General features: G+C 44.2%; 1 protein-coding gene across 2 annotated transcripts in view; it reads left to right on the top strand.

Annotated features, from left to right (window-relative positions):
• Window positions 1–25,581, top strand: part of FLII (FLII actin remodeling protein) — a 241,054-nt gene that overhangs the window by 187,695 nt on the left and 27,778 nt on the right. For both annotated transcript variants that reach the window (XM_086940706.1, XM_086940705.1), the window contains exons 22-28: window positions 8,221–8,360; window positions 9,432–9,645; window positions 10,361–10,515; window positions 13,727–13,787; window positions 14,470–14,598; window positions 20,126–20,232; window positions 20,427–20,532. In XM_086940706.1, coding sequence (XP_086796832.1) covers window positions 8,221–8,360; window positions 9,432–9,645; window positions 10,361–10,515; window positions 13,727–13,787; window positions 14,470–14,598; window positions 20,126–20,232; window positions 20,427–20,532 — 912 coding nt within the window. The remainder of the gene's footprint in view (window positions 1–8,220; window positions 8,361–9,431; window positions 9,646–10,360; window positions 10,516–13,726; window positions 13,788–14,469; window positions 14,599–20,125; window positions 20,233–20,426; window positions 20,533–25,581) is intronic.

Genomic DNA, 25,581 nt, shown 5'->3' with positions numbered 1-25,581 from the left:
GGTAAGAGAAGCCAAAGCATATAGGGCCTGATGTATCTGTTGTGTCTTACCAGACATAGCCAAGTTGTCTTTCATGAATAACTTTATTAACTTCTCAGTTGCAGGATGGTAAATATATAGATCAGTCTATAAGCCTGGTTATCCTTATACTCCAGCGTCTCCAGCTCATACACCAGCCGCACCAGGAGCAGCCTGCCTGCTGCTCAGCCCATCTCCAACTGCCACCCATCATCCACGCAGGCACCCACAGTCACACCAACATTTCACTCTCAACGCTCACACTGGCTGAGCAGCAGGGATACAGCTAGGCTGGGGCTGGGAAACATATACTAAGTAAATCAGGATATAACATACCCCCCTCGTTTTAAATGAAGAATGAAATGTGATAAAACTTGAGAGTAACTATAAACTAGAATGTATACAAGCGGATAAAAAGTTCAAGACTCAGGTAAGCAAACTAAAATACGACTTTGCAAGAGTCGGAAAAATAAGAAATCAGAAAAGAAAGGTAAACATGTTGGCAAGCAATAATAAACCCATCCTCCCCAACAAAACACTTCTGAAAAACACGAGAAGAAAAGGGTAGACCCACCCTTAGACCAACACCCATGACCACAACTAACGGGTGAAACCAAATGTGTGAGGGAAAAGACCCAAAGACCAACCCTGTGTAAGGGTGTGAAACTAATGTACATGTGTAGCACAAGGTGATTTAAACACAAAGTGTACAAGAAGTGAAGCGCGAGGCGGCTTACATACCCAACAATAACACATGAGGCACAGGGCGACTTACACACAAGACATACCGGAAGAGTAGCGCATGGCGACTTGCACCCAGGACACGCAAGCGGTGAAGTGCAAGGCGACTTGTACACTGGCAAAAAGAGACGTGTAGCGCATAGCGACTTACACACAAACAACAAAACACAATAAGAAATTTGACCACCACCCACTCTAATTCAAGTTTCACCCATGTGTAAGGAAGCATAACCTGTGGCATCACAAAACAGTATGCTAAAGAAGAACATTGAAACAATATGATCCATACGTCATGTAACAGTCCTTTAAACTGTAACCTAACACCGGGGACCGACCCCCATAGCTGATAAATGCTGGACTAGAACCCCCCTTGCGTAAGGGTACCTATGCATGCAACTAATCAAAACCCAAGTTGCATATATGTCGACTTGTTGAAATCCCGTAAACACGAACATAAGATAAGCAAACACTTTTCCTTTGTCTGTACTTTTTAACCACACGGTAACCAATGTTTTACGAAGTAGGTCCTCCTGTGAGCGATGGCTCACCAATTTTCTAATTCAGACTGTGCTTATTTTCACAAGAAACCTTTACTCAAATGTTCATCAGAACTGTGGTGAAAATAGTCTGAAGACACAGTCCGGTTACAGTAATTGCGTTGAATCTGGCATACAAACACTGTGATGATGCACACATGGAATACTGTGAGCCAGTGAAAGACCGCACATGTCATAGTATTAACCAAAATGTGCACGCAAAGGTCACCGCCAAAACAATTTCTTTCAGCAAAGGCAACGTAAAGAACAGTACAAGTCTCCTGCACCATGTGTCTCTAGGAGGGACTTGTTGGCTGCCCCACGACTGTGCACTGTGTTCTGTCATACACATGCACACGCACTACAAAGAAAAGAGTACCTGTGGTTTCTCGGTGCTCCATTAGGCTCAAGAAAGTACCTTCCCTGAATGCCATTCTATTTTATTTGCTGAAAAGAATGTTATTCAGCTTCTATCGGACTACGAACGAGGTCCAAAATAGGAGCCAAAAGGCGATAACTGTAAACTTGCATGACGTAGTGGACAGTCATGATGAGTCGACTAGAAACGCGGGCACAAATAACCCAGCAATGAACAAAGAAAGACCACGTACTTGACAATATGCTAGATAGCCAAAACCGGGCAAACCAGAACTCAGCTGATGGCGTGCAGGCGGCAATCACAAAACGGTGGCACGCAGTTACAACAGCACCGGGTGGCTCCTGGCACATCTGTTCTGCAGAGCGTCCTTGGCAGCTCAGGTTTGCTGCATAGCAATTCTAACACAGTGAGTGTCTGCCTTGTCACAACATAAGATAGAGAGACTCTGCGCGAACCCCAAAGGTACAGGTTAGTTTGCGTGTGCAGTTAATTGACTTGTGCCTCATTTTTAAAACTGTGCAGCGGTTGAACTGCCAGTGAAAACACACGCCTGAAGATCCACACAATTGGTCATTAAAATAGTTGTTGTAGCCCCGATTTACAACCAAATCCACCATAAAGACGCCAGAGCGCTGCAAGCGCGGTCCGCATCTCAAACAGAAAAGTTTTAATAAAATCGCTGGCAAAACGGCTGTTACTCCAATGTCCACAACAGCTTTAAGTAAAACTTATATAGCAAAGCCGTAAGCATCGCAACCATGCACAACTGAAAACACTGTCATTCTGAGCTGAACATCGTGAAAGAGTCGCAGTGTGCTGTGCGAGTGCAGTGAAATAAAAGCCACAGTGGTTTGGCTACAAAACTTGCACACACCAGCTATAGTAACTAGTAGTCCCATAACTATAATGTAGAATGAGGAAGTAGTGAGGCTCACACTACTTACCCACTTGTATCAAAGACAAGCTGGGGCCATGACAGGGACACTGGTGGGGCTGGCTTGCCTGGAACTCCATTCTTGACGCTTGAATCTTTGTTTCTTGTGGTATATTTGGGTTCTGGGTTATCATGTCCATACCATGGGTTCTACAAATCTTGTATCTTGAAGCATGCTTGAGTCTTGGTCCAGGTCGTCGCCAAAATAAGTTGTCTTACCAGAGGTAGCCAAGTTGTCTTTCATGAATAACTTTATTACCTTCTTAATTGCAGGATGGTAAATATATACATCAGTCTGTAAGTCTGGTTATCCTTATACTCCAGCTTCTTCAGCTCATACAGCAGCCTACCTGCTTCTCAGCCCATCACCAACTGTCACCTCTTATCCACAGAGGCACACAATCAGTCACACCAACATTCCAATACTAACTCTCACACTGGCTGGGCAGCAGGGAGACCGCTAGGTTGGGAAACATATACAAATTTTTATTTTATTTTTTAATTTGTTTTTGTTTTATTTTATACATTTTACATAACATCTGATGTATCTGCAATTCTGCATAATTAGTATAATAAACCTTTATAACACGGCACAGTTGCTAAAGAATACATCACAGCCAGTTACACTATTTTTCTAGTCTGCTGCATGGTTAGCTGGCATGATGTCTGGGCAATCAGAGTTTGATATAGAACCAACATAACAATAACATTACATAACGTTTATCCCACCCCCTTGGATTCTCTGTATTTTTGTACATCACCTCTAGTATCATGATTGATGTTGCTCCATGTCTTCGAGTTGTCCCAGCCGCCCAGCCTTGCTTGTGTATTATGCAATTTTAAAATAATATGCCTGTCACTGTCTAGGTTCCTTGTCAGCGTAATTTCTGGGGCCTAAGTATGCACTGTACTTCTACTGTATGTTTCCCATCGCTCTCAGGCGTGTCCGCTAGCGTACCCAGGTGCCACCGGTTGGTGGCGGGTCTCTGTAGATCTGTGTCCCAAAGGGTGCGCAAGGGAGTAGCTGCGGTGTTTTGTGGGCTCTGAGGGACTCTGTGAACCATCTGGTGAGATGGTGGTCTCTGCCTAATTCATGCACATATTGTATGGTTAAATGAGTGGCAGGTTCCTGTATCATATTCCCCCTTGACCCGCTCAGTGCGCGCATCACTGCGGCGTGTAGTAGGAACTGGCCTTGCGGTAGGCCCGAACTAGCAGCTAGGTCTTCGAATGGGATGAGCTGTCCATCGTTGTTTAAATCACCCAGTTTTAATATATCCGCTTCCTCCCAGTGTATAAGTTCTGCGCTAGATACTGCTTGCTGTCTCCTTGGTGTGCCCAGTATAGGGAGAGAAGGTGCATATGGTGGTACCAGATGAGTGATGCGAAGGCAGCAGCGATAACATTGGTACACGACTCACACCGATAGCTGTGTAGCCATGTTACTCTTTTTACTGGGATGAAATAGCGTCACTATCTGGGGTTGAGGTGCGCTTAACCAGCGTGCCACCCATTGAAGCTGCACCGCTAGATAGTATTGTTCCATGTTAGGCAGCGAAAGGCCTCCTTGAGCGGTCGGTGGGTAAATTTTGGCCATTGCTACTCGGCTTCGCGACTCATGCCAAATGAACTGCTGCATGTCTGACTCCAAGTCTTTAAACAGTGGCAGCCTGAGATGGAGTGGGAAATTCATGAAATGGTATAATAAGCATAGAAGGACCACCATTTTCAGCAATGCAATCCTACCCATGACCACCAGAGGTAGGGTGTTCCAGAAGGCCATTTGTGCCCGCACTGCTGGGATGGCGTGCCCCAGGTTACCCTCCAAGATGTACTGTGGGTCTCGATATTTTTGGATCCCGAGATATCGGAACGCTGCTAACTGCCAGCGATCCAGCTTGCCACTGAAGATTAGTTGTGGGTCCAAGGTAGACTCCGCAAAGGGGTACAGACATGACTTGTCCCAATTCACTCTCAGTCTTGACACTGAGGCAAATTTCGACAGTGTTGTCTCAATCAACACACATGGCTGCCCAACATCCCTGAGGGATATCAATAGGTCTTCTACATATAGCGAGACCGCATGCGTGCCATCTTCCAATGGAATTCCCCATTCGTCCTGGGTATCGCGTAGCGCCTCTGCCAGCGGCTCTACAGCCAGCGCGAAGAGTAACGGAGAGAGTGGGCATCCCTGCGACGTGCCATGCTCGATAGGGACTAAACCGTTTTTATCCAATGTGGCGACTCTATTCGCTAAGATTTTAGCTAGTACGTTATAATCTGTGTTAAGCAGTGCTAATGGTCGATACGACCCGATCAGTTCTGCGTCTGTTAGGTTTGGGCAGGGACACAAGTAAGGATTTGCGAAGTGTTCCCGGTAGTATGCTCGTTTCCTGCGCGTTCTGGTACATTGCGAGGAGTCTTGGTGCCAAAATCTGTTGGTATGCTTTGTAGTATTCGGCCGGGTAGCCGTCTGGTCCAGGTGCTTTACCCTTAGCCAGTGAGCGTATTGCATCTTGGACCTCCTGCATTGTAAGCTCCTCATTCAGCTCGTTCCCTTGCGCTGCAGTGATCTGGCGTAGGACCAAGGGAGCAAGAAAGGAGTCTATATCTGCCAGTGTTACGTGGTTCGACAACTGGTATTTGCTGGTGTAATGTGTAATGAACTCACCGTGTAGATCTTGTTGCGTGGTGAGTACCTACCCAGACGTACACTGAGTCGCAGCACCGGCCTCCGTATATATTCTTGCCAGATCATGCGCGCCAGCAGTCTGCCTGCCCTGTCTGCTGCCGCATGAGTGCGTGCGGCATGGGACGCATAGTTCAAGCAGCGCAGTCACTCTAATACTTCGGCATGTTGCTGACACTGTGCTTCTATATCTGGCTGCACAAGGTTGCCCTGCGCGAACGCTGAATCAAGCCAGGTCAGGTCATCTTCAATATGCTTCACTTCACCATCTAGTTGTCTTCTGATACACCAAGTCAACCCCATGCATTGCCTCTGACTACTGCCTTGCCTGCATCCCACAGAACGCCTGTGTCTGTAACCGACTGCTCATTGTTTTCAAAATACGTTTCTATCGCTGCTTCTACTCACTCACTTTAATAGAGACATGCTTCATCATTGGGCTCCCCCAACTCCTTAAAGGTTGGGGTGGGCTCAACCATCTTCCAGGGACCACTTAAAGATATGGTGTATGGGGCGTACCATTAAAGATAAAATTCCTCACCTACTCCTAAAGAATTCTAGGGTCATAGGACCATCATATCCTGACACCCGATTGTATATATATTTTTTAACCTTCCCTCGCACTCCACTATTAAGAATTCTTTAGGAGTGGGTGAGGAATTTATCTTTAATGGTACACCATGCTCCCAACAGCAAGATAAGTAGAGAGCCTGTCCGTCGGCACTAAAGACTGCAGCTAGGCTTCGGTGTATGCTACCACATCTGCCTTCTGTGCCTTCCGGTAGCCCCACCACCCGTACATTATTCCTGCAGGATCTGCCCTCTGCATCGTCCATCCTGCATTCGAGGAAATGCAATCTGGAGACGAGATTGTGAACTTCCGTTGACATTTCCTTGGCCACTGTGGCGATCTCCTTCACCTCTGCAGTTAGTTCATTGACTCTCCCTGTCTGTGGTCAGCATGAAGGAGCGTGAAGTCGGCAGTGGCCTTGTCTATCCGGCCTTCGAGATGTACGGGTCTGTGTCAGCGCGTCGCTGATTTGTGTAACTGCTTGGAGCATAGACTCTAGTTGCGATTCCAGATTGGAAGTTCTGGAGGCGCCCGACATCTAAGACTCCTGATCTGATTGAGCTGGGCCCTTCACTGGTTGCGTGGCTGCCACACCCGTGCATGTGCACTGTCTGCCCATCTTGTTAGAGTACAGGTGTTGTTGTGCTTGGAGGTAGGATAGTTCACCGCGCCCCTCGGCCTTTGGCAATGTTTCTGAATGACCCTACATACACAACTGAGTAGGATGCCATGTGCCGAGTTTATAAGTATTGCCTAAATGCTGAGTCTCCTTCAGACTGTAATCTGGGTCTGTGCACCCACCGTAGTCTCTCCTGTCTGATGTAGCTTTCAGTGTCACCTCGACTGTGTCCAAGTATGTTGCTTTAATGTGCATGTAATTCAGCGCTTCTCCTTCGCGCTAGTGGCGGGGTCTGTATTGGAGCTGTACCATGCTTTTGTTGCGCTCCTCTAGGCGCCTGCATTTGTGCCCCAGACCATTTCCAACTTGGAAACTGCGACTCACTTCTGTTCCTATTTTTGCGTGCAGACTAGGAATAGAGATTACATTGTGCCAATGACTGGATGCACATGCTAGGTCCTTTAGTGGTTATTGTGTGGTCTCCTACCGCTTTCACCACTGTTAACCCGTCCGTCCCTGGGGACTGCACACCACCACACGTGTATGTGCGGCCCTCTCTCGACTTCTGGCCTCTCCACGGTGTTGCCTGCAATTAGGCCACCAGTTCGCCATCTGTTACGACTTATATTCACCAAGCAACTATGTCAGGCAGGGGACTCTGCATTTGATTCCATAAACTGCAAGTTGTCAAACAGTATAGATCCGCAAATGGGCCTGAGCAGCAGCCTTCGGCATCATAGCCCGCTCTGCGTCAGATCACGCCATGTTTCTTCAAAAATGGGTTCCAGGCAGGGCGAGGTGGACTCCGCAGTGGCCCTACAGCCTGTCGTGCCACCTCAGCCTCCATGAGACCTCAGGTGGGTGGGTATTTCTATGCGCCTCCCTGGACGATGTTGTATGCAGCGATGGGAACCCCAGCACATGTCCAAGCCCGGGGAAGGGAGAAAAGATGGAGATGGGGAGGGAGGAAACAACACCGCTCCCTCCTCTGCTTCTGTCCCAATCGGCTATCCGCTCTGGTTACCTCCACGATGGAGCAGCGTCACATCCAGCTTCGCCCTCCACTGCCCAGCGGGTGTTCCGCTCCACCTCTGCTGCTCGCTCCAATGTGCGGCCGGGCAGATGACACAGCACTGCTTCTGCGACCGGGGACTGGACAGGCTTTTAACTGGGCACCGTCGGGTTACATCACCCACCAACTGGCTCTCGTGCCTCTGCTGCGAGAAGATACCACTCAGTAGGGTTTTTAAGTTCCTTCTCCCTTAATATTACAGAGGGAAGATCCTGTTTGCAAATTCTATAGAAAGGGCAGTTATTTGTTTTGTGTTGCGAAGGCCTTTTGAGGGCATGCAGCTGTCCCCTGGATCACTATGTCCTCCAACCCAGAGCCAAGCTCTCATCTACAAACTGAAGCTGTCCCTCATGGACATCTTTCGTTTTAGAATAGCATACTACCCTGCTTTTAAAGAGTTTGTCATCAGTGGTTTGTGGTTGCACAGCATGGATACATCTAATTGCTATTCATAAGGAGTGAGTTCCTCCTTCTGAATAACAGGAGTCACAATGTGTGACGCTTTTTTAGCGCCTTTGGCAGAGAATTAACACCATTAAAACCACATGTTCAGAGAACAGCAATTACCAATGAAGAATGTTACCAAGAGACTGAAATTGCTAAACTTGTTTGAAATTATAAGTGGATCTCTTCTTTCCCTTCCTTACTCTGGGATATCCAGGCTGAGCAACTCATGGAGGAGTGGAATGAGGACTTGGACGGCATGGAAGGTTTTGTTCTTGAGGGCAAGAAGTTTGCTCGTCTGCCAGAAGAAGACTTTGGCCACTTTCACACGCAGGACTGCTATGTATTCCTCTGCAGGTAACTTTTTGGGAAGGGAATGCTTTTCCTGCTTTCACTAAGAGCTACATTGTCATAGGTAACTTCAGGGATAGACACATCACCTGCTCAGACCTAGGATTGCTGTGCCTTTCTATGCAGGAGACGTTTAACCCCAGGACTTGCCTTCCCGTAAGGATAGTAATGTAATCTATGGGCGAGAGTTCTGTTATCCTTTTTACAAAGGGCTGTGTTGACTTCCCTTGCTGATAAGCTGAAGATCAGGCTTCACTATATTGGTTTTGGATGAAAAAGGGAATTAATGACTTAAATTATTCCTAATTATAGTGATTTACTCCAGGCCGAGTACCACTCTATGATTATTTTGCTCACTGTGCCGTTACAGCTCCAGTAAATGCATATACAAATCAGACTTGGCCCTGCCCCAAAAAGGTCAGCCCATCCCAAACTGTTAAGTTGCATCTCCTCTGCACACCTAAGGCTGCAAAGTCTTGTAAACTAGGTAACCGGAAGGGGGTGAGATGGGTAGATCTGATCTTTCAAACTGTGGGTTATAGCCCTTTTCCCTGAAGGTGATTCAGGAGGCATAGTGGGCATGTTCGGCAGAGATGAAGTTCAATCTGCCTTAGGTGCCTTGCAGGCATTTCCCGTTGCATGAACAGACACACAACCAACAGTCTTAAACAATCGCATCCTTCAGCTGTTCCTGCCCATGGCATCCATTAGGTTACCAAAGCCACATTGTGCCTTTCACTTAAAACTTCAGACCAATATTAGGGTAAGAATAAAGTTTATTTGATTTGGGTAAGGATGTTATCTGCAATCTTGCCTGCCCTCTCTTTTATTCAATGGATTCTTTCTCATTTTTATACACATAAATAGCTTCACAGACCTCTGATGCCACCAAGGATATCAAACTCTTTGGTGATTGAAAAGATTCTTTAGATCATTAGAATTCGCAGTAATCTGCCCTCAGGACAGAAACACGGACGTAGACAGCTGTTTGATTTTTGTTTGTGGCAGCCACCAGTATTTCTAGGATTTCTACAATTTTTTCACTTACATGGTCACTGTCCCACCTGTGTTTTTCAGGTACTGGGTTCCTGTTGAATACGAAGAGGACAAAAAGAGCAAGAAAGGTGAGGAAGCGGATGAAGATGACGAGGAAGAGGAGAAGCAGACGGAAGAAGACTTCCAGTGTGTGGTGTACTTCTGGCAGGGCCGAGAAGCCTCCAACATGGGTTGGCTGACGTTCACTTTCAGCCTGCAGAAGAAATTTGAGAGCCTTTTCCCCGGAAAGCTGGAGGTAAGATGGGGAGAATCTTGCTGAGAGAAGGGCTTATGTACCTTTAATTGGGCACCACTGAAATCAATCAAATGTCTGCATGGTCTTACACCTGCCTCAATAGTTTTGGCCCTGCCAACACCATCATGACGCTTCAGTTATAGTTTATTCTTTGCCTCACATCTCCAAGCTTTAGCATTTGTTACATTTATTTTAAGTTAAAATGTATCTTGGTTGAAGCTACAAATCTGCTAGTCTCTCCTGTCAGCCAATAGTCAAAATTAAAAAAAACTGCCTATATTTTGTTTTAATCTCTAATTAAATTTCAGTAGATTAAAGCCACTCTTCTAAACACTTGTTTCATGATCCACCAAATGTAACAAAACATGTTCCTACATGTTTTTTCTCCTGTATCGTCATTACTTTGTAGTTGTCATCCAAACATTTTGCGAGGACTTTGATATCAAGCCAGTCCACTATTTATAGATGTTGCTACAAAATGGTTCAGTTGTGCTATTTCTTGTCACAAAATGTTACTTTCACAAGCTTTGTACATGAACAAAGAACCGATAATGGAGGAACTAAAAGAAACAAATCTACAAAGTAAATATTCCAGAGGCTGGCCAGCTCCAGCTTTTCTCTGTTCTGAGGTAGTGTAGCTTCCTATAAATCTGCTCTGCACAGACATTTTAAAAGAAAATAGCAACTCACTCCCTATTTCTCTTTTGCTTTCCAGGTTGTACGGATGACGCAGCAGCAGGAAAATGCCAAATTTCTGTCTCACTTCAAGCGCAAGTTTATCATCCATAAGGGGAAGCGGAAGTCCAAAGACGCAAACCTGCAGCCCAGCCTGTATCACATCCGCACCAACGGAAGTGCTCTATGCACCAGGTATGGTGAAGAAGTGCTTTACTGCAGCCATTTGGGAGTGTGATGTGTACGGAGCTACTGAAAGATGTGTACAGTAGAATTGTCTGGAACTGCTGATTGTGTGACAGCATGATGTGTACGTTTGTGTCTGCCTGCGGCCCAGAGCTTTCCCAATGCATGACTAGAGGGAGACAGGGCTGCATTCTTCAAACCTAAGTGTGCATAAAGCAGACCAGCCTGCATATTCAAAAAGCAAGCATAATGCTTCTGATATCCAGGTGAGACATCATCACAAACGAAGCACTCATGGTCCAGCTGCCCCTAGCTAATCATTGTTGCTCTGATGAGGAAAATCTGGGAACGCCTTAACAACCCAAGGGTTAATGGAAAGTCATGAACATTACCATAAGTCACACGGTCTGCTCAAAACGTGAGGCCCTCTACACCTCTTCCCCATCTGACTCCACCACCGCCTCCTCACCCACCAAGCTGGGACGAGATGGCTGGATGCACTATTTAGTTGTAGCATTTGGTTAAAAGTTATAGACTTAAAATTGTTCAATATAAGTATTAAATTGAATTTTGTCTTAGGATTAATAGCTGAACATGATAAAAATAATTATCCTGAACATGAACTGCCTGAATAAACTCTCAAGAATGCACTAGTAGACTTGCCTAAAGACTATCAAGTCTGATTAGGCTGAAGGAGACTCTGCTTCAACAGAGCAAGGACCATATATTTGGCTATAAATAATTGTATGCAACCTGCTTTGTCTGTGCCTGACCTGCTCAGAGAAGGGAGTAGCGATCGTGTTACCTAAAGGGCATGTAATCATTCAACCAATAGTTTCAGATTCATAAGATTGCTGGGTAGTGGTTGGATTTGTTTTTCTTCTGCAATCTTATTTTAGGTCAAACTTCCCTGTTCCTATAATGGATAGCCCTTTAGTTACTATATGATTTGACTTGACTGACATCTTTTTTGCACATCATATAATATTGCTTTAACTTAGTTCATATCCTATATTAGAGTCTTCTACTGAATGACTTCCATAATAAACAGCAGAGAGATGGTGGAGGGGCAGTTTCAGACAATTACAAAGAAGTCCACAAAGGTATCAAACTTTATAGTTCCCATCAATAATTACAAGTAAAACACAAGGGGAAAGATGCAGTTTATCTCCCAGAGGGTTAACTGTTAACAAAAGGGGGAGGAAGAGAATAATCTTAGAATGGATTCGTTCTCCCTCGGCTAGTCTTTATAAACAAAATGAATCCATCAAATAAAGAGGGGGAAAGTGTCCCTACGATGGTTGGGAACACCCTGGTTGTTTTTGGTACCCCTCACACACCAACAGGCCCCTTGGTGTCATGCTTCATCATTGCGGTCCTCGCACCCCTCTACGGGATGCGGCGTGCTGCGACCTACGGTTACGTGGGAGCACTTATGACGTTTGTGAGCCGGCGTAAGGGGCAGCCAAGAGGGATTCTCCTCAGAGACTCGCAGCAAGGAAGCGCGAGGAACCCCTACGTTCTCACGGTCTCATGGGGCAACAGACTCCCGAAAAAACAGGCCGCTAAATAGCGGATATCTAGTAGGTACATTGTATTACCTGCACTTGTAAATCTCACTTTTTTAGTAATACATTCTGAAAAAGTAGAAAAACGTGAGTAAGGTGGGGATTTGTGTACCCCAGTCCTGAAGGTGTTTTTACACCGAAACATGTTGACACACACATAGGAGGTGGCGCACATTGTTTGCGCTATTTACCTCTTTTTCTCACCATTTTAATAGCACCAGCCCGGGGGCCAAATAAAGTTTTTTTGTGACACCCCACGAGCCAGGCACTTTTTAACATCACCCACTAAGAACCCCACCACGCACTCGCATAAAATTCCCTCACCTACACTACACATAGCCGTCATAAGTGCCCCCACGTAACCATAGGTCGCAGTACGCCGCATCCCATAGAGGGGTGCGAGGACCCCAATGATGAAGCATGACACCAAGGGGCCTGTTGGTGTGTGAGGGGTACCAAAAACAACCAGGGTGCTCCCAACTATCGTAGGGACACTTCCCCCTTTTTTATTTGATGGATTCATTTTGTTTATAAAAAATATCTCCCAGAGGGAGCATTTCTTGAGAAAAAGAAATAATGGGTAAATGAAAATGCTTGTAATATTCTCAGCCTCTAATATTTACTCAGGCCTCATTCCAGTCTGAGAGTTCTTGAGGTTGCATGGCCACCCTGTCGAATGTACTTGAGTCTCAGCTCATGGACTGTTTGTGGGCTGGCCTGTGAATAACAACTTCTTCTTTGGTTTCATTTTCTTTCTTGGCAAATGGTAGTGTTTGTGATATGCTTTATTCTGTGCATTGTGCTAGTATTTCCTGTTATTGCTGTATGCGTTATTGTGGTTCATTTTCTTGAAGGGTGTCTACCGCAAATTGAGACGATTTCCATATACTTCTTTCCTCTCTCCAACCCCTCGTTTGAGGATCAAACCTGTTTTGATGTGTTCGATAAAAATATTTAAACCTCAAATAAACCTGCGTCAGTGTTGGAATTTCAAACCCTTTGTTCTGGGAACAGTGTGGTAGATTTTTGGTGCAGAGCATGCTAATCCTTGGATTTGGTGCTCCACATTTTTCTTCCGTTCTCTGATACATAGTCTCGGCTATAATTTTATTGGTGTTACCTATGCTTTCTGTGACTTCAGTGAACTATATTCTGCCATGCTTTTCCCACCATACCCTTACAACTCGTGCGCCAAACCAATTGGACGGTGCTAAGATAAATAAATGGGTGAGTTTTTTTGTTAAAAACATTCCCAGAAGAGCGCCCCTATGACACCATCTCTGTGAAGTACACTTTTAAAGCGGCACTGTCAGTACAAGATTTTTAGGTATAGCTGTTGTACAGTATGGCTACAAATTATTGCCAATAGCTTTCATGGGCTCGATCTATTGGCTTTGCAGTTATTGCTTTCTAGACCAGGCACCAGTTTGAAAGGCTTAACATAACCTATGTGGCAGAATATTACCCTAAAATTGTCTTGTGATACTTTGCGTAAAACTCACATCGCAAGTGCGGAAGAATTTTTGTTAGTTTTCTAATATTTTTTCATTACATCTTGGGGTGGGCTGGTAGTGTCTGCTTCACGAATTTTCTTAAAAAATAAATGCTGAAAATAGAATTCTGCAGGTATTGTCTTTTTCTGTTGTATGCAGGTGCATCCAAGTTAACACTGATGCCAGCCTATTGAATTCTGAGTTTTGCTACATATTGAAGGTGAGTCCCCAAACACATTGGCCTCGGTCTGCAGCTCTGATCCTTTAATGTAATTGTGATCTTCAGAGAAAACTATCTGCATTGTTTGTACTACAGCCCAAGGTAGAATGGCTAGCTTCAAAGCGTAGTGAATTCTTGGGTCTCCATCTTGAAGCAGCCTGTAGGACTGTACTGTAAAGGTGTGCTTGTCAGCCACCAGGTGGCTGGAGGGGAAGGAAGTTTGGAGCCTAGGTAAGTACCTTTAGTGACAAACTGAGATTCGGTCTGTTTTGTCATCTTGGCCCATATTATTTAGTGGGTTTGAATGGATTTTATTAGTGAAGCACATCTGTTGGTGCTTCACAACAGTTCCATCTGGGGCTACCAGTTTAGGGCAGACTGTTTCTTTTGGATACAGCTGTGCGAATGCCCCCTTCTTTGAAGGCACAGACAAGGTAAAAAAAAGAACTGCTCTTTTTCTCAAATGACAAAATGAGGGTGCCCATATCAGTTCCATTTTCATCAAATTATGTTAATGATCAGCTGAGCCTAAATTTAACCTTGGGTGAACCATTGCTTTGAAGTTAATCTGTGTGAGATTTTAAGATCAGGTAAACTTATGACATCCAAAGTGGAATCAGCTAAGACAAGGGTTGCATTTTCTTTCAAACATGCTGACGTAAGGAGGTTTGGTCTGTTTTAGGTCCCATTTGAAAGTACCGACAACCAAGGTATTGTCTACACCTGGGTTGGACGCGCTGCTGACCCTGATGAGGCTAAACTGGCCGAGGACATTACAAACCACATGTTTGATGATTCCTACAGCAAGCAGGTAAGTTTTCACAAATGCATCTATGTGTGGTAGTTTTATAGTTTTGTATCTGTATGTAAGTTCTATTGATGAGGCACTCCTGCCTGTGTTTCAGGAGAGTAGTTGCAGGGCATTGAAACCTATTTATTTTATGTTGCAGAAACCATCCTTTTTAGAGGATCTCAAAACAGTGTTCTATTGCAACAATAGACATGTATCACGGGTTTATATGCATAATTAGAGAAATAGGCCCATACTGCATTCTACTAATGTAAATTGTGCCTGGCTGATTCTTTTTGGAGGCACTTAACAGGTTTTCAATTTGCAAGCACTTCATGTTTTGTGCATTCAGCAGTCCACACCTGTGACATTCAGAAACATATTTTGTATTTAGGAAACCAGGCCTTATTTTTATTGCTCAGTACATAAACTCTCATTACATAATTTGCTCTTCACTACACGATGTATGCTGCTTGCTGCAGAAAACAAAAATACAGTTGTTAAATCTGGAGGGGTCAAAGAAATTACAAAAACACAAAGAAAATCCGTGCAGGCCAAAATCACATATGCTTACTCCCTCACCCCTTTCTTGTAGACTTGTTAGACATCCATCCAGTGAAGGCTGGAGGCCAAAATGCTTATTTTTTCCAACTGCACCAAGTGAAAAGCAGTCTGTAAGCTTGGCCACATGCAGAGCTCAAATGGAATCCTTACCCTTAACTTTACCTTGTTGATTTTCAGCCTCTATTCTTCGCATAAAGTGATGGGATCTGCTCGAAAAATGTGTGTGGGCACAGGCTGTGCACTAATCTGAGGATTGTTTTCTGCCCACCTCCTTTTTTGTATTTTAATCTTCAACTCTAGTCTAAGGCTTTCTGTATTGACACTAAAAGATCGTACGCCATTCACACCTCTTCGCAGCAAATTTACCTGACTGGAGAAGATGAGTGAGCCAAAAGTAGTGTCTGGCTGGTGAATACCTTAGTCGAAGTAGCCTTAAGGGGCTAACTTAGTGTAATATCCAAAGCCTTCTTAAAATGTTCTTGCATCCTAACACTGAGGCAAGCAGCCTAATGCTGGCCCAGTCTTGAGGTGCAGGACATACACAATGGATGCTGCCACAGATTTATTGCCCCTTTGGTGGTCCGCCCGCAAACAAACTTGTCTACTCTTCTAAAATCCTCGCAGAACCTGACATACTCAGATACGCTGACCTAGTATCAAACACACTTGTGCAAATAAGACACACTGGTCCCATCTCAATGGATGGAAGAATATTAAGCAGGGTTCTTTTTTGTTCCTTAGTCCTATACATTGAATGTTACGTGGCCATGCGAGTACTTGAGTCCACAGGGCTTGGTTCACTGAGTCCTAGGTATGACCCTGCGGCTCACATCCTGGATTAGTTAGTCATGTCTTCCTCTAAGTAAACCATACTTTTACCTTTCTCATGCCCTCTTGTTTAAAGCCTGTCTTCAGGGAAGCATGGACAAGTTCATCCTGATCATTTTCCACTCCATAGGGTGGACTTCAAGAGTTTCCATCCTTGAACACCACATTCTTAAGAGAGGTACAAGTCCTGAGTGACATTACTTTGGTTCATTGGGACAGCAAATGATATGCTCCAGTAAAGTATTTGCCCCTTCTTAACAACCTCTTGTAAGGTGCCAGTGCATTTTCCTGTTCTACTTTGACTTGAGCCACCAGCGACTTCAGGGGGGCCCTGGCTCACCTAGGATCCACTGATCATTTGATGATGATCCACACAGAGAAGTCAGACACAGTAGGTGACTGAAGGTATTCCATGGGGTCACCAAATTAATCTACCCCAACTGGGTATCCAAGGGGCAGTGCTACACATGTGGTAAAATGGCCTTAAGTTGATTTTTATATCTTCACTGTCAAGATTTTACACCTTTGGCTTTCCTGAATAGTTGTTTTGAAGGGTAAGTAGAGGTACCCCCAGTAGTTGTTGTTTTTTTAGCAGGTTTCTTTCTTCTACACTCCTCACCCCCAGCAACAACGGAGTGCCTTCTGCATACACATTTGTTCCCCTCCCCACCACAGCCTCTTTTTCTTTTCCTGCTCCAGCTCTCTGGCACTGGAATGCCTAAATGATTGCACAAGATGATGGGTGCAATCTGCACTCTCCCTCCAAAAGCTTGTAACTCATTTGCTAATGTTGCGATGTTTGACTCTCAAATTAAGAGGAAAGTTAGAAGTACGTTTGGGGCTGACTCTGTACTATGTGGCTATGGAAGAATTTTGATGAAAAGCATTACCAATAAAACAAACCAAACCTGGCATTTAAGATGCTGACAAAGCAGAATGTTTACACCGTTCAGGTAAATATTGGATTTCTTTAGGGCTTGGGCTGCACCTGTCCAAGTGAACTATTGAGGCATAGAACTTAGAATATAGTAAGTAGTGTTGGGAAAAGGGTGCAAGACCTTTTTGGCCGCCCTAGAGGTCTTCCTCAAAGAACAAGATAGACTCTAAATTGTCGGCAATGGAGATGAATGCGGAGCACTTCCAACATGGATTGTCTAGAACGGAAATTAAAAGAAAGAGCTGACGAACCCTGGTATTCGGGAGAAAGGGCAGTACATTTCCGAAATCTAGGTTTGTTTTCCAACTGATATAGAGGATGGAGTTCCATGATAACATTAGCTGTGCAGCAAATCAGTGCAAGTAAGTGGATTCATTTTACTTGCCTGTCCTCGAGAAAAAGAATATAGGGTCCAGGTATCACTGAAACAGTCACAATGATAATCTAGGTGCTGTTTAACAGAACAATACTATTTGCAGGGGCTTTAAAGAAGGAAATAAAGCTCCAGTAAAGTTTTAGACCAGAAAAGAAGCCAGAATAGCTCTAAAAGTGTGAGCCAGAAAACCAGACTTAAATAGATTTCACAGCGTTTAAGACAGAACTTTTGGAGTCTTGTGTTATACTTATTATAGTTACTAAATTGTTAGGCAATGCAATTTGTTTGCCTCTCCCAGAAAGTAAGAAATGTGGGCCTTGATATGGAAATTGAGCCTGAAGGCCAGCAGCATGCACAGCTCGATGTCCGGTACAGGGGGAAACTGTTTTTTATGGGTGACTGAGCAAACACTTTTGAATAGAATAAGTGAGGAGCAGAAGTGAAATGGTTACTGCAGTTTGCGGAATGTAAGAGTTGGAATAATACGCCTAGAGACCTTTTGTGTATGAGGTGCCAAGTAAAGGTCTTGAGACTACCTTGACTTCTTTCACTCCACAAGCCAAGAACCTATACATTCCTATTAATTGTTGTTCACCCCAGACTTCAGTTCAGTAGTTCAATCAATGAAAATCTCTATACGTGGAAGGATACTCCCCTTACTCCCAGCCTGTTGTCTGTTGGAACTGACTGGAGCACCCCTCATGGCTCGCCTGGAATGTTTTGGAACATCATTTGTACTGGTCTCTCCAAAACCCTCATTTATCAGCATACAAAGATTTTCAAAATCAACCATTCAGAATGTTCATTAATCTGTATAAATGAGATCACATGGACACTGGTCTTATTGAAAACTACCAAGGAGCACAAGACAAAACTCCTACATGAATAAAATAAATAACTTAGTAGTAGACACCTCAAATAGGAATGATCACCAGTTTCTTTTTGTAAACTAGTCACCCACTAAGGGTTTGTTTTGAGCTGCTGTAAATGTTAATGATAAATGTGGGAAAAGAAAAATGCATATCCTCTGTTTCACAAGTAAAAGTAGCAAATATATAGCAGTAATATTGTCCCTCTGCAAAGGTTCCAATTTCCATCCCTCCCTTCAGTTGTTGGTCCCCTGACTTCCGAGGCTCCTGCCTAGAGCCATTGTGGACCATCTCATGATACTGAAATTCTTCAGACAGCCAGGAATCAAACCTCCAAGTGCCAGCACATGAAGTGTCTTCTGTTGTGTGAATGGACTAGCAGGAAGAGGAATTATCAACTACGTTGTACCCTGGTGCATGCACTTTTCTTTATCTTCTACTGGGCCAAGTCAAGCATTCAGTTGTGGTACTGGAGATTCTTTTAGAGACTACTTTGTACCTATGGAAATTCAGGTGGCAAGTATCTCCCAGTAGTGAACGTCATCCTAATGGGCTGTGGTGTGTATCCTTTCCTGAAGGGGGATATCAACCAGTTTGGAATTTAAATGTTGTTTTGTGTTATTGAACCCTCAACGCTATGGCATGCAGTGGCATTAGACTGGTGACCTGGAGGGCCCCTGTACAAGGAAAATACATGATCTTCAGACTCTCTCCTGATGAGGGCTGTGTGATCCTTGGACTTAATTTCATTTTCTTATTCAGTTGGCTGTCAGATATTCATCGAATGTAGACGGTCTGACTTTTAGTTGTTTTCCATTATCTGTCTTTAGTTACAGAGCAGACTGTCGCCACCATGGATGTCAGAGGCCAGTGATTTACTTTCTCTCTCTCTCTCTCTCTTCCATGTGATTATGTCCTACTGCTTTATGTGTAATGAAATGATCGCCTTCTGTACTACCTAATCCCAAAGCTCAGCCATTGTCCCCCACAAAGGCTTACCCCATTCCCACCTCTCTACTGGATAATTGTGCCAGGAGGAGAATTGTGGCCTCACTATCCATAGTATGTGTGGAGGGAGGCGCCCAGGACCTCTACCCGCTCCCCTCCAAGCTTATTTGCTAGCATGCCATGCCTTCCTCCCTTCCAGTCAGCTAAAGTCCAATAGGACGCAGGAAGAGCAGGAAGGGCAGGAATTTGAATGAACTATGACAGCGAGACCAGCCCCTACCTCCTCCCTGCAAAACCATTGACAGTTATTCTCCAATGAATGGCAGTCATTTTGTTGCAGTGCACAGAGGTGGCAGACTGCCAGAAGCCCAAGAGAGAGATACTCCAGCCCATCATTTTCAGCTGTTTGTGTCCTGACACATGCACTTTACTTTTCATATTGCCAAATATAAAATAGGGTGGGAATCACCTCGCCTTAACCAGCAATTCCCCAAGGTATTTTGACCTGATCTCTGTAACTCTACCCCAACCTCTTCCTGGTGACCAACTTAATACTGTCATTGAACTGTGTTTTTCTGGCACTAGTATTTGGTTGATACATTTCAGGAGTTTTTACTTTAACATTTTCACATTAGAAACACTCCTGTTTATTCCCCTTCGGATCCAGTTCGGTATAACCTTTCTCATACCACTATTTTTTTTTTAAGTTCAAGTTTATTGAAACCAAGTACAAAAGGGTAGTACATCAGAAATGCATCATACAAGATAAATATAAACAAGTATATAAAAATAAAAAATACATAATAAAGGTGCATGAATAGAAGGAATCAATAAACAATAATGTCTGAGTGAAGGAAAAAGGGGGGATAGGGGGAGGAGAAGAAAATAATATGATGGGAAGAAGCAGAAGACCAAATGGTAAACTGTGAAAAGTACACATTGTATGCATATATATAACAATAAAGATACAAGTACAAACTCATACCACTATTAAGACTAATAGTAGTTTTTTGTTTCCCTCTGAAGGTCGTGAATGAGGGTGAGGAGCCAGAGAACTTTTTCTGGGTTGGCATTGGAGGACAGAAGCCTTATGATGAAGATGCAGATTACATGAAATACGCCCGGCTTTTCAGGTAAAGATGAGTCCTACTTGGATTGGGGGAGGGTACCATCCCACAAAGGAGGCGGAGGAGTGGAAGCGGGATGAGGAACAAGTGGGAGAGGGTAAGAGATTCCTCAGGCTTTGATCGTTGTAACCTGTGCAGTGGCTGGATGAGATCGCTAAACTAACCTTGTCACTCATTCTTTATTGATCTTTGTATTTTAGGTGCTCTAATGAAAAGGGATATTTTGCAGTCTCTGAAAAGTGCTCCGATTTCTGCCAGGATGACCTTGCAGACGATGACATCATGCTGTTGGACAATGGACATGAGGTGAGTCCATATGCCATTGAGGTTGGAATGAATTTACTACCAGTTGATAAAGTAGCTCTTTTTTTGCCCACTGATTCACTCTAAAATGAGTGAGTTTATATGTGGTGTAGTCCCTTAGTCATACGCCTAATCATTGTTGAGGTTGAGGAAATTGTCTCCCGGGTCAATGATATTACAAGCGAGTAAAGAAACTGATATTTTTGGCGACACAACACTCTGGACAAGAAGCCCACAATGATTGTACAATTAATCTAAGTGAAGTAATGTATTGAACATAATATACACATTTAGGGGTGTGCAGTGACTGCCAAACATTGTTGACAGTTGAGTGCATAAAACACGTTAATAAATAAATATATTAAAAGGGTGGTGCAAAATAGTTGCCCACGATGAATTGGATTGTGGGAGCAACATTCAACTGTTGTCATACAAGCTGTCAGTGTTTTTGCAGACTCAATCCAGTGAGGTCAACGTTAATAGTTTGACCCTGGTGGCAAGCATCCAAGGGCCTTATCAGGACAAATAATCGAGTTAGTCAAAATACTGTTATATTCCAAATGGATGGGAGGTGGGTAGGGGTGTAGGATCAGTTACAATTCCCTTGTGTTCATTGGTGAAAGAATGTATATTTATATTAGGTGAATGCTTGCATGATATGCTGTTCAAATGCTAACCCCATTGAGGCAAAAGTCTTATGTCAATACAAAATAATGTGGAAGTCCAATACAAAACTATTGTTGGTTGTGTTAGAAAAGCCACAAAATAGGAGTTGCGTTGCCTAGTATTAAAAACAAGGTCTTACTTAGAGAAATGTCAGGAGTGTTGCACAAGTGACACGGGAACGCAGAAATCAGACTATCAGACATGAAAGGAGGTAAGGAATGAGGTACTGGTACAAGTCACTTCATTCTCTATATATCTTCAAAAGGCTGTCTGCATCCGGCTAAAATACAGTCCTGTGTCAGGGTTAGGTAGTGTTAAAGTATAAATCAGAAGGTCTGAAGAAGAGTGTGTTCACCATGAACACTGATCCACTAAAGAAGTTGGCCATCATGCAGGAGAGCAACTCACCAAGTTTGATGCTAGGACTCCCCAGTCATTGGGCTTAGAAAAGCTATGAAGTGTTCTTCGTCCTTTCAGTACAGTGAAACAACCGAGCACTCTAGGGTAAAGAAAAAGGGGCGCTTCAGTAAAAGTAATACAAAATGGAATTCCACAGCGGAAGCTGAGCTCATATGCTTGGACCCATGTGGATCGAGTCAGATTGATATGTTTCCAACTTATTTTACAAACTCATTCTATAAGCATCCTACTGTAATGTTTCCTGTATTAACAGGGAAAGAGGCTGCTACATTAGTCGCAGTCACCTTCAACAAATCATTACGTGAACTAGGTCACACTCAGTGTCAACGTGTTTGGCATTATGACAAGGAGAATTATCAACAGTTCCAAGTACTCATATCTTACTGACCACAAATATGAAATGTAGCAGCTACAAGGAATATCATATTGGATACATATTCAAAACTGTATACATTGTGTTAGTTTCTCAATATACATAGACTTGGCACAATGAGTATATACAAACATTTATAGCGGTCTCATAGCTATAGTGATTAACTTGATCAGTACCAGGGATTGAAGTTGAATGTAAATAATATCCTAAACATTTTTGAGTTAGCCACTTGCGTTCTCAGAAATGGGAGTAGATCTGCACAGGCTTGTTTCCCTTATTGTCCCACACCCTGTGTTGTGCTTAAACAGTTCCCTCCAGATGGGAAGCATCTACAACTTAAGTTCATCCATACTGACATTTTTATAGAGCTTCCGGCATGTCCAGAACCTTCCCCTGAGCCAGTCCTAACTCGTGCTAATCCCACTTATTGTCCATATGTGGTGACTGCTAGAAGCCAGACTGTCAGGATGTAGTACTTCAGAGGTGGGGGATTCCTAAGCATCTTTGCTGTTACGACGACTAGGATGTACGTAACACCAATCCAACAAAAATGTATTTAATTATCATGCTGTCAAGAGCAATGGTGATACCACACTGGAGCAAGGTAGTGAACTCCCATTTCTGTTAACTGTGGTTAGGCCAGTGGGTGAGTGAGTGAGTGAGTGGGTGGGTGCATGGATGCTAGAAATACGATAGTCATTAAACAGAAATTTAAAAAATGTCTTGACAATATCAATCTGATCACATAACCTGTAGCATTACAAGACCTGGATTGCAAAATAAGTATTTTTCTTTAATTGTCTTTCTGTTTTGTTATGTATAATTTTTCCTCTATTAAGTAAAAGGGTTATTGTTTGTGTTATGGTGCTATACGTTTTGATCCCATTAAAACATTGGTGACTCAACACCTCACCTGTTTTAGGCCTTGGTTTTCACTGTTCAGCTGCCCGACTGATGTCTTTTCCAACCCGTTGCTTTGTAGGTCTTCAATAGAATTTAAGTCTACAAACTTTGTGGCATATATGTTCTTGCACGTTCACAAAGTCAACCCAGCAAACAGTGTAAGGAGTCTACCTGCAGGGGTTGTCCCATAATGTCAGTCTGTGTCAACACTGCTTTTGTCCAAACTCCGGGTAGGCCCACACCATATGTAAAAAGTATACTTCTGAGAATATACACTGTGGGCATTTTGGAGCAATTCCGGGGAAAATACAGTGGAGTCACGTGGGTGTAAGATATATCTGGTATAGGTAGTTGAATTGCGTATAGTGTGGCTCAATGATTAGAGCGGCAGACCCCGATGCAGAGTTCTAGCCCGGGACCAGGGTTCAATTCCCTGCCTCGGCGGGTCTTGGGCTCAAAATTCCACGGACCTGATAATTCTCGCCTCGGTGCCTATTCCAATCATGGAGTCCCACTCTGCAACTCTGGGTAATAGCTTGCTTAATCTCCACAACGGCCCCCACAACGCTAAGGATGCCTGGCCTCCACCTTGGGGGTGCCCAGGAGTGGACGCCTCACAGGGAAAGCCAGGATGGGTTCCACAGCGGTATTCGTACAAGCGCCTTGAGACCCTTGCGGGTGAGTAGTGCGCTATACAAGTATCAATTTACATCAATTTACATTTACATATTTTAGTTGTGGGTTTAGAGACTCTACGGACCGCTCCAGCGCTAAGGATCATTGTTAATCGGTGAGGTCCTATTCAATCGAGAGGGCCCATTTATCCCTCAGGGCATGTAGATTCGGGCTTTGTGATTCCAGCAACTCCTTGCAGAGCAATGTAATTACACATCTGACCACACCATGCTCCAGTTTTTATTGCAATGTTAAAGATATGGTGGGTTCTGAACAGTCAAGGCCCCATAGATTCCCTGTCGTAGCTGTCAGGGCATTGTGGGTCAAAAACTGGAACTCTAAGAATGCAGCGCTCTCTGAGGTCATAGGTCATACGGATGACCCATTTTGCTGGTGTCCGCCTCTGTCCACAATCTTTTATTGTGGCAGTCCACCAGTCTACGAAATGCCTGTAGTAGCCACAGGGGCAGGATAGGAGTGTATGGTGTGCGGAAGCGCCAAAAACATTTGGCTACTTTAGAGAGGCATCCTGTGTTTGGGGTGTCTCTTCGAGGATCCATGAGCCAATCTAATATACCAAGACCCTTTGGCTGGTGTGACAGATAAATGTTTAGGGTTTGGAATATTCAACACTAGCACATAGGTCACTGTAAATGCGCTGCTGCATAGTACAACTTGTAGTGAGGGGCCTTCAGTCCGCTTCTCTCCAGTGGGGCAGACTGTTTATAAAGGGCCACTCTCTTCTTCCCTGGACCCCTTATGTCAGAGAGAACAGTATTCTCCTCCGGAAAGAAGTGTTGGGGAAGGGAGCTCAGGAGCACCGAGAAGTGCTGGAGCAGCAGAGGCAGTACCACATTTTTGCTATTGCATCTCTACCCATTAAGGAGAGCAGTAAAGACTTCCAGAATATCAAGGAGCAACGCTCGCTGACTCTCACTCCCCCAGATTAACCTGGCCTACGTCATCCGAGAAGTAAACATTTACCCCCCAGCTATCGAAAGGAGTCATACTGCCCTATTGCCCTGAAATAGTGATGTCCCTCTTGCTCTAGTGCTGGGAGTTTACTGATGGGGAAAAGGCAGGATTTGGCTCAGTATAGTTTTAAGGCAGAAACCGTTCTGAACTCATCTAACACTTCCATCACTCGGGTAGGTCCCTGCGTATGTCTCTGAGGTATGTTAGGGCATTGTGTGCATAGAGTGAGATAGCCTCCCATGTGTCTCTGCTGTGTGTCACCTACTGTGGGCCCTGCTGTCTGAACAATCCTGGCAGTGGTTACAGCACCAGGGCAAATATATTTGGTGAGAGTGGCCAGCCCTCTCTGGTGCCCCTGTCCATCCGAAAGGTTACTGAAATTTCTTTGCCCCTGCATACTGTGGCAACCTGTTATGTGCACAGGAGAGCTTTCAATGTCTGTGTTTAGGGTCCCAAATCCATTCTAAGTAGCCCAGCATGTTGAAGGCTTTTTCAATGTCTAAGGCGAACGCCATGTATGGAGGCAACACCGGGGGTTGCTCCTCCATAAGCTAGAAAAGACACCACAGGTTGAAAAATGTATTTCTCACTGGGATAACGCTGTTTTGGTTGTGATGTACCAGCATGGGGAGGCACAGCAACAACCGATTTGCAATTATTTTCCCAAGGATCTTGCACTCCATTTTAAGAAGGGAGAGCACCTTCTATGGGTAAAAACCCTGTGTAGGGAGGACCACTCAAGGATGCAGGGAGTGAGCTGTTGTTTTTGGTGGACTAAACATTTGGAGTAACCATGGAGCAACAATTGCCTTGTAGGTCAAGTAAAATTCCACAGGAAACCCACCTTTCCATGGGGTTTTATAGTGTGCCATCTTATCGATCGAAAGTTGGACCTTGTCGACCGATAACAGTTCATTGAGAGAGTGACGCTGGAGGAGATCTATGCGTGGAAATGGCGATCGAAAGTTGGACCTTGTCGACCGATAACAGTTCATTGAGAGAGTGACGCTGGAGGAGATCTATGCGTGGAAATGGCAAAC

Source organism: Lissotriton vulgaris, chromosome 10, assembly GCF_964263255.1.
Source record: "Lissotriton vulgaris chromosome 10, aLisVul1.2, whole genome shotgun sequence".
NCBI classification, from domain to species: domain Eukaryota; kingdom Metazoa; phylum Chordata; class Amphibia; order Caudata; family Salamandridae; genus Lissotriton; species Lissotriton vulgaris.
Note: the sequence above shows the minus strand (reverse complement) of the source record. Positions and strands in the feature narration are given on the sequence as shown.